Below are 9,147 nucleotides of genomic sequence, written 5' to 3' on the forward strand. Positions count from 1 at the left end.
TTGCATACACTAATTCTCCTAATATTAAAAAGAGATATTTAATTTCATTTCATATATTTTCCGTTGAAATGTTTTTAGAAGTTTCTATTTTTTTTAGGTGTAAGAAAATAATATTAAAAATAGTCATTTAATCTTATTTCATAAATTTTCTGTCGAAATAGTTTAGTAGCTTCTATTTCCTTTAGATTTAAGGAAATTAATTTAAAACTAAAATATAAAATAAGTATCGATCTTTTCTTTTTCTTTTTCTTTTATGCTACTCTAATTTTGATAAAAGAATCCAAACATAAGGTCATATTAAAAGGACTCAGTAAATCTTTAATTTGTAAACAATAAATGAAAGTGAGCATTAAGAAAATGATTCCTAAACATGGGACACATGTATGAATAGTAAATTTTTGTTTTTAAATATTACTCCCTTCCTTCCTTTATAATTGTAAAATTTTACTTTTCGAGAGTTAATTTGACTAATTTTTAAAATTAAATTATATTAAATTAATTTGATATTTTAAAATAAAAATTAAATATTTAAAATATATGAAAAGTATTATAAATTACAATTTTTCTCATATCAATATCATGAAAAACTATATTTTAAAATATTAATCAAAGTTTAAATCGTTTATCCAGGTTGAGCAACCTTAACCAAAGCAAATAATCAAATTAATATATTACTCCTTAAATAGGATTTGGAGAAGTTTTTGTTTATATGAGATAAAATGTTAGTTTATTTGTAAGTGTTAAACACTATTTTTACCTATTATAGTATAACCTTAATTTTTAATTATAATTTATTTATTAGGCTTGATTCCTATATGTACTCCAATTCTTACCTTCAAATTTACTTTATTTGATTTCGGTAGACTTTAATTCAAGGAAATCTTAAACAAAAACATATATATGCATCACTGCGATTCTTTAACTCCCAAATCCACATCAAATATGGATTGAAAGGAATTTTTGTAGTTTTTAAATATGTATAATTTTTATTATTAGATAAATAGCGAAAAGATAATTTTTTCTGAACTAAAAATTTTTAATGAAGGGCAAAAAGTTCAAATCACTTTTTTAAGAGTCTTCACATTTTTAATATATTATAGATATAGATTATAGATAGATATAGATATAGATTATAGATTATAGATTATAGATTATCAGTAAACATTATTGAAAGAATAATATATAACAATAAAGTTTATTAAGGCAACAAGTCGAGAACCCCTCACCCGCTAATGTAAATTCCATAATTAATTTTTACATTTTTAGTAAAAGTAAAATCCTTTTTCATTTTTAGTTCTAAAAGACGCAGTATTTTTCTTTCTTTAATTAAAATCTCTTTCTGTTTTTAGCTTCTAAAGACTAAAAATACACATTTTTAGTAAAAACATTTTGTGTTTTCCAAAACACAAAGCCTCACATTTTTGCCTTTGGGGTTAAGAACTTGCGTTGATTCTTCTTCCAACTTGTAGGATGAGCCACTCACCCGATTTTATTGCATATTAATTTATTTTATAAAAATTCATCAAGGATGAGTCATGAGGTTTGGTTTCTCATCCCATTTCCATTGAACTAACATGATGAAAAACACATATATTCTCATTGAAATACCGAAATACTTCCTAATTTTTCCGTACGAAAACAATACTCTAATCCAGAAGGACTCTTCGTTTGCTTTGTTGTCAACAATATATGCATGCATCAGTTTATTCCTAAGAGTCAAAGAAAAATATTGAAGAAGACAAGTGATGATTATTGGTTACTTAATAAAGTTGGTTAATTCTGTAAGACTATCCTTTTCCTTTCTGTAAAAGAAAAGTAAGCATTATAGAAATAGGCCATCTGATAACAACAGCAAACCTGCCTGACCCATTCTACATCTTTATCAGCTGGAAAAAGCATAAAGAAGTAGATGGATAATACTACTTACTTTTTTTCTGAATAAAAAAGTCTTATTTACTTCTATTACCCTTGCTACAAAAGCAAAAATACCTCTTTTCCCAAAACCAGCAGGGGTAGCCTTGTAAATTACTCTTTGCAGTTCCAAAGCTGCAACTGATACAGAAAAAATTAGAATGTAACTACCATAGTATGGCTACTCTGGAGGCAAATGATCACCAAACCAAATAGTCTTTTTTTCTTGTAAATTCTTTCCTTTATTTTATCAGTAGTGATAGTAGACCATTGCTGTTATGTTCGTGATATAGTTTCATAATTTTTTTGTATTTGTCTCAGTCTCGTATTTTCTCTTTGTTAGGAAGACAATGTCAGCAAATTTAGCAGCAAGTCTTTCCATCTGTTGATAAAGTAGCATTCTTGTTTCTCTTCAACTGCCAACATGTCTACTAAATCCAAGTAAGTGTCTATTGATCTGAATTGTTTGTTGTCTTTACAATTGTAACATATCTGTAGCATTCTTGTTTCTATTGTCTTTGATTTTGTGCATCTTGTATTTGAATTGTTGCCTTGATATGTTTGACATTGAATGGCTTCTTGCACGCTGGATGTTATTTCGTGAGATTGTTATGATGTCCGGTTTGATCTAAACTTTCACTCAATTTGGCAAAAATTTCTGGTGCACCTAACTTCTTGCTTGCTAGTGATGCCAATTTAGTAGCTCTGTTGGTTGGCTACCCGGACTTTTACCTTGTTGATGAGGGTTTGATTCTCCGTCTTGTAATCTCTTCCCACATTTCCATTACCTCCATTTTTTAAAAAGGAGGAAAAGATATCTTGGATTCTGCATTTTGATACAAAGTTTCCAACTTTGCCATGGATTGTTCTAATTGGCATTGCAAATTACTACTGGATGCTGTGGGGGTGGGGGTTGGGGGGTGATCTTGTGATCTTGCGTTTTTTGAATTGCTTCGAGTATCTGGTTTATCTAATTGTGGAATATATGAACTTGGACCAGATCAACTCTAAATGGAACACCTAGTAACTCGACACCAGTAACTCCGCGGATCAGTAGAGTGATCAGGGGATTAGCAAAATCTGATGCTGATTCATCCTCTCCATTGCAGCATTCACGTTCAGTTGATAGGTCTGTTAGATCTGCTATTACTTCCAAGCCTCCAGTGGAACGACGGACCTCTAAGCTTTGTACCTTACCTGATGTGAGTTTCTTAAAATCCATTTGATGTTATGTGCGTAAGGAGATGAATTTGAGTTGCATGTGACATTATGTCTAATGAGGCCCAGATGCTGAATATCTGTTGGATTACAATATTGATACAGTAAAATCTAGCCTTCGTCGTAATAAAGAAAGTTGTTCATGAAATTTGAATAGACATTTGTTTATGGTTTTCTATAACTTATGCATTCTGATCCGCGCTACTGGTTGATTTTAATCGTTATCAGAAAAAGCCAACGCGGGTCCTGAAGCCATCAGAACTGCAAGCTGAACTAAATGTTGCTCGAGAAGATCTTAAGAAGGCCAAGGAGATGTTGGCTTTGGTGGAAAAGGAAAAAGTGCAAGCTCTTGAAGAAGTAAAGGAAGCTCAGATATTAGCCGAGGAAGCTAATGAGAAACTGAGAGAAGCTTTGTTAGATCAAAAGCAAGCTGAAGACAACTCTGAAATTGAAGCGTTTCGTGCTGTTGAGATGGAGCAGGTGGGGATTGAGGAATGGCAGAAGGAAGTCGAAGCTGTGAGGAACCAACATGCTGTGGATGTGGCTGCTCTCCTCTCTGCCACACAGGAACTTCAACGTGTAAAGCGCGAACTGTCCATGGCTTGTGAGGCCAAAAATAAGGCACTTAGCAATGCTGAGGATGCTGCGAAAATTGCTGAAACTCATGCAGAAAAGGTGGAAATCCTCTCAGCCGAGTTAGTGAGATTGAAATCTTTACTTGATTCCAAGATCTCTTGGAATGAGACGGAGGTTAGTGAGAAGAACAGGCTGGTGGAAGAGCTGAAGCTTGAGATAGAGACACTGAAAGAAGAACTCGAGAAAGCAAAAAGTTATGAAGCTCAATTGGTAAAAAAAGAAGCTATCGTGAAGCAACTTAATATTGATTTGGAGGCTGCTAAGATGGCTGAATCTAATGCGCATAATGTATTGGAGGAATGGAAGAAGAAGATTGAAGAACTCGATGCTCAGGCCGAGGAAGCACACCATTTAGAGAGATCTGCATCAGCAACCCTTGAGTCGGTCATGAAACAACTGGAAGCGAGCAACAATCTGTTGCATGATGCAGAATCTGAGATAGCATATCTCAAGGAGAAGGTAGGCGTACTTGAGATGTCAATGGTGAGGCAGAAAGACGATCTTGAGGAATCAGAACATCACGCTCAAATGGCCAAGGAAGAGGCGTCTGAGTTGAGAAAAAAGGTAAATTCTCTCATGTATGATCTTGAAACAGTGAAGGAGGAGAAGATTCAGGCTATGGAGAATGAGAAAGTAGCAGCAGCCAGGGTTCAAACGCTGTCAGAACAAAAAAACCGACTTGTAAATGATTTGGAAAGCTTCAAGGAGGAGGAAGAAAAAAGTAAGAAGGCAATGGAAAGTTTGGCATCAGCTTTGCATGAGGTTTCTTCAGAAGCAAGAGAAGCCAAAGAGAGGTTGTTGTCTAACCAAGCTGATCAACATGAACATTATGAAACACAACTTGAAGATTTGAAGATGGTACTGAAAGCAACAGAGGAAAGGTACGAAAGCATGCTTGACGACGCAAAAGAGAAACTTGATGTTCTTACAAATTCCACCGAACAATCAAAAGATGCGCTAGCAAAATGGAAGGCCGAGTGGGAGGAAAAGGAGCTTCATCTGATGAGTTGCATGAATAAAACTGAAGAAGAAAATGCATCAATGGAACACGAAATAAGCCGCTTGGTAAATCTGATAAAAGATGCTGAGGAACAAGCTTCTGCCAAAAAAGATGAAGAAGCCTATTTGAAGAATTCCCTAAGAAAATCTGAATCTGAGGTGTCTTATCTAAAGGAGGTCCTTGGTGAAGCAATGAACGAGAGCGCGAGATTGCAGGAACGTTTAATGGCAAAAGAAAAAGAGGTCCAGAATATTATTCGCGAAAATGAGGAGCTTCAAAGTAGAGAAGCTGCATCATTGAAGAAAGTTGAGGAGTTGTCTATGTTGCTCGAAGAATCATTAGCCAAAAATGAACCTGAACCAAGTGTAGAACTTTCCGATAGCGAAAAAGACTACTATATGCACCCTAAAGTAGTGAAATTCTCTGATCAAATAGAGAAGCCTAACATGGACCTTCCACCCTATCAATCTCAAGAAGTCAAAAAACTAAATGAACATGAGAACATAGCAAAGGATGATGATGAAAATCAGAAGAAGAAAAAGCCTTTGTTTCATAAATTTGGAAGTCTACTGAGGAAGAAAAGCACCAGCAGCCTTAAGTAACTTGTCAGTTATTAACTGCTTTTGTGCCTGACATGTACAAAGGTCTACTAGTAAAAAGTATACATTTGAACTGAAATATGTTTGCTTAATTTTTATTTTTTTTTGCTTTTCTGTTTTCTTATTTGTTTATATTTTCAAATTATCAAACAGGGTCTTACATAAGAAAAAGAAATTGTATTATCTTTAGTTTTCTGTTTTTATTATTTGGGGGGGTTTTTGGTTCTTAATTATAATGTCCTGTTCGGAATTACTTTATATTTCCGTTTTTGTTGTTTATTTAATTAATTGAACTTGGTTCCAACATCTATCTCCGGGCTGTTTTTTTCCTTTTCCTTTTCCTAATTTAACATCTAATCTGACTATATTTGAAATCGTGACATGCATCTAATCCATTCATTACACACTGTGCATTTGTCATTAGCCCTCGTCCCCACCATTAGACACTTCTACCTCTCCTCTCTTTCCACCTCCCATAGTCTTAGCATATGTCTAAGAGGGTGTTTGTAGAGGCTTAAAAATTGATCAAATCAGCTTAAAAATATTTTTTGATTTATTTAGATGTTTGGTAAATAACAAAAGTGTTTAAAAATAGTGTTTTAAAGCTAAAATAAGTCAAAAGTTATAAGTTGGTCTACTCCAACTTATTATTTTTGGCTTAAAATTTATTTTAAGTTTAATTAAGTAATTTACTTCATTATCCCTTACATGTTCTTGAAACTCCTAAATTATCCTTCCCTACTCTAACTTATTCTTCCATTTTTTGCTCTCTCCCTTGGCTACTCTCTATCATAGTTTAGATTTTTTTTTTTTACACTTTGTAATGTTATGATTAATTAGTTTATTTCGTTACTCAAATTTTATTAATTAAAAAATATTAAATATTATTTGAAAAGGTCTGTGGGTGGAGGCAGAACATATTCCTCTTCCATCATAATGAATGTCACTTTGATTTAAATTTTTTCATGACAAAACGTCCTTAGTTCCTCGATTCATTCCGTGGCGTGACTCCTTGGCATCTATCAATGCACCGGTGTCCCAATCTGATATGTTTACATTCCTTCTTGCTGGCCTATCAAAGATTGATAAGGAAATTCTTTTTATTCTTGTTGTAATTAATAATTATATATTGCAATGAAAATTATTTTTTTGCTATTTTTCAGTTTCATACTATGTTTTTAATAAACAATATGAAATTATTAGAAAATAATTTTATCTACAAATTACTAATCATATTTACAAATTACCATATTTTACCTTCTGTGATAAAATTTTTTTACTAATCATTATCTTGAAATTTTAAATTTTACGAGTGAGATTCTATGACGTTGTCATGAAGTTTCACATGTGAAGTAATATAACTAAGAAGCGATTAATGACGAATAATTTTTACGTACTAATTGTAAAGAGACACACCAACAACAACAACACGAAAAAAGAATAGGTGTGATTGAAAAGCAAATAAAAAATAATGCGGAATTAAAGCAAGTAGCCATACATGTTTAAAAAATGATGTTTATATTAAAACTGAATTAAAATATATATTAATTTTAATCTAAATCATTTTAGATTTTTTTCTTTTGAATAATTATAAACTCTACATATTGCTAACAACTTTAAGGTTAGGCGTTTTGACAAAAAGAAAGTGCTTAATAATACTTGTTTACCAAACACATCAAAAACTTTTTTCAGTTTCAGCGCTTTTATCCAAACACGTAACTGCTTATATTTTAAATAAGTTTCAGCACTTTCAAAATTATTTTTAAAGAATTTTTTAACAGACACTTTTTTTCCAGGCTATCCAAACAGGCTCTAAATTACATATAGATAATCTTAGGATAGTAAATTTTAGAATTTGTATCAAACAAAGGGTAAATACGTGGCCATTTGGTCATTATTTTTTTTTTTTTAATTTCAAATACAATTTTAAATGGGTATTTAGCTATTTCAAATACAATTCAAAGTAAAATATAATTTCACTTTTCCTTACTTCCATCTTTCACATAAAAATTCAAAAATAATTTTTATTTATATTTATAATCAAACACAACTAACTCTAATTAAACTTTAACTCGAACTCTAACGCTAACTAAAACGCCTGGCAATTACTCGCAAAAGATTTCTTTATTTTTCTAGACAACAATAACCTTTTGGACCGACCACAATACAAGTTGGTGTCTGCTACAAAAAAAAAAAAAAAAAAAAAAAAAAAACAATCTAAGTTGGTGTCCAATCAAATTTAGACGGTGGGAGTAGTAAGATATTACGTCAAATAAATCAAATGAACTGCCACGTAGGGTTCCGACTCTCTGTTTTTCCTCTTTCGAAGAAACACATAGTAAAACAAATCTCAAAATCCTCTTCAACAATTTCTAGCTTTTCATCTCACAATTCAACCAATTCAATTCACTAAACAAAACAAGCCGTTGCCATGTCTCAAAGAAGATTTCGTTTTGGTTACGTACTTGCATCAAAAAAAGTATCCAGTTTCATTCAAGATTCACTCATCAACCACGCACAAAAAAATGGTATTGATTTAATCCCTATTGATCTTAGTAAGCCATTAATCGAGCAAGGTCCATTTGATTGTATTTTCCATAAACTATACGGTCCTGAATGGAGAAAACAGTTGGAACAATTCGCTCGTCAGAATCCAACTACTGTTATAGTAGATCCAATTGATTCTATCGAAAAGCTTCACAATAGAATCTCAATGCTTGAGGTCGTAAACGAATTGAAGATCACTGCCCAAACTGAGACGATAGGAATCCCTATTCAGATTTTCATTCAAGAAAAATCGGAATCGGAGTCCCTTTTACAAGCTATTAATCGTCAAAGGTTGCATTTTCCGGTTTTAGCTAAGCCGTTTATTGCGAATGGTACTGCTGATTCGCACCAAATGTCGTTAGTTTTGAAACCGGAAGGGTTAGCAGGGCTGAAAGCACCCATAGTTTTGCAGGAATTTGTGAACCATGGTGGAGTTATTTTCAAGGTTTATGTAGCTGGAAAGCATGTGAAATGTGTGAAAAGACGGTCATTGCCTGATATTCCAGAAGAGAAGTTAGGGACATTGAAGGAGAATTTGATTTCGTTTTCACAGATATCTAATTTAACTGCTCAAGATCGGAATGATGATAGCATGGCTGAACTGATTGAGAAAGCCGTGATGCCTCCAATGGGGTTTGTTACAGATGTGGCTAATCAGTTAAGGAATGCGTTGAAGTTGCATCTGTTTAACTTCGATATGATAAGGGATAATAAAGTTGGAAATCGGTATTTGGTCATTGATATCAATTATTTCCCTGGCTATGCTAAAATGCCGAATTATGAGAGTATGATGACTGCATTTTTTCTTGATATTGCACGCGAGAAGCAGAACAACGAGGCTAATAGTTAGGCTTCTGATAATGATCATAGGCCAGTGTAGTGGTTCTACAGTTATCTTTTTTACTGTTTTGTTTCAGTGACAGGTAACAAACTTTCCAGAAAATGGAAACAGCTCAGCTGCAGATGAGCTCAAGTGTTTGAAATAAACGTGCTTCTTGAGGTAGATGTGAATCTAAAGAGGCTAACTGCTCTAGTTTCGTAAAATTGTTAAACTTTTTGGGGCAATTGAAGCTTCTCTTTCGTTCTCGCTTTTTAGTTATTTAGCAACTGAGATGTGGAATAATTTGGAACATAATGATGATACTTCAATGTTTCTACAGGTTCAGTTAAATGAAGTTTTTAGGTTTGAGATTTTGGTGTTTTCAGTACAGGCTTAATATTGAGATTGCTTGAACC

At 33.0% G+C, this 9,147-nt stretch overlaps 2 protein-coding genes across 4 annotated transcripts; both read left to right on the forward strand.

Annotated features, from left to right (window-relative positions):
• The first annotated feature begins 1,762 nt into the window (after nucleotides 1–1,762).
• LOC107875800 (WEB family protein At5g16730, chloroplastic) lies at nucleotides 1,763–5,551 on the forward strand. Of its 3 annotated transcripts, none has more exons than XM_047413987.1 (4): nucleotides 1,763–1,781; nucleotides 2,255–2,352; nucleotides 2,912–3,113; nucleotides 3,358–5,551. In XM_047413987.1, the coding sequence occupies exons 2-4, from the start codon at nucleotides 2,336–2,338 to the stop codon at nucleotides 5,365–5,367; spliced, it is 2,229 nt and encodes a 742-aa protein (XP_047269943.1). In that variant the 5' UTR covers nucleotides 1,763–1,781; nucleotides 2,255–2,335; the 3' UTR covers nucleotides 5,368–5,551. The 3 variants fall into 3 exon arrangements, with proteins under 3 accessions (XP_047269943.1, XP_016578128.1, XP_016578127.1); XM_016722642.2 differs by lacking the exon at nucleotides 1,763–1,781 and adding an exon at nucleotides 1,870–2,139; XM_016722641.2 differs by lacking the exon at nucleotides 1,763–1,781 and having other exon boundaries at nucleotides 1,871–2,352.
• A 2,037-nt stretch (nucleotides 5,552–7,588) lies between these two features.
• LOC107875799 (inositol-tetrakisphosphate 1-kinase 5) lies at nucleotides 7,589–9,102 on the forward strand. The gene has a single exon (XM_016722640.2). The coding sequence runs from the start codon at nucleotides 7,796–7,798 to the stop codon at nucleotides 8,759–8,761; it is 966 nt and encodes a 321-aa protein (XP_016578126.1). The 5' UTR covers nucleotides 7,589–7,795; the 3' UTR covers nucleotides 8,762–9,102.
• The last annotated feature ends 45 nt before the right edge of the window (nucleotides 9,103–9,147 follow it).

This window comes from Capsicum annuum, chromosome 6 (assembly GCF_002878395.1).
Source record: "Capsicum annuum cultivar UCD-10X-F1 chromosome 6, UCD10Xv1.1, whole genome shotgun sequence".
In the NCBI taxonomy this organism is placed as follows: Eukaryota; Viridiplantae; Streptophyta; class Magnoliopsida; order Solanales; family Solanaceae; genus Capsicum; species Capsicum annuum.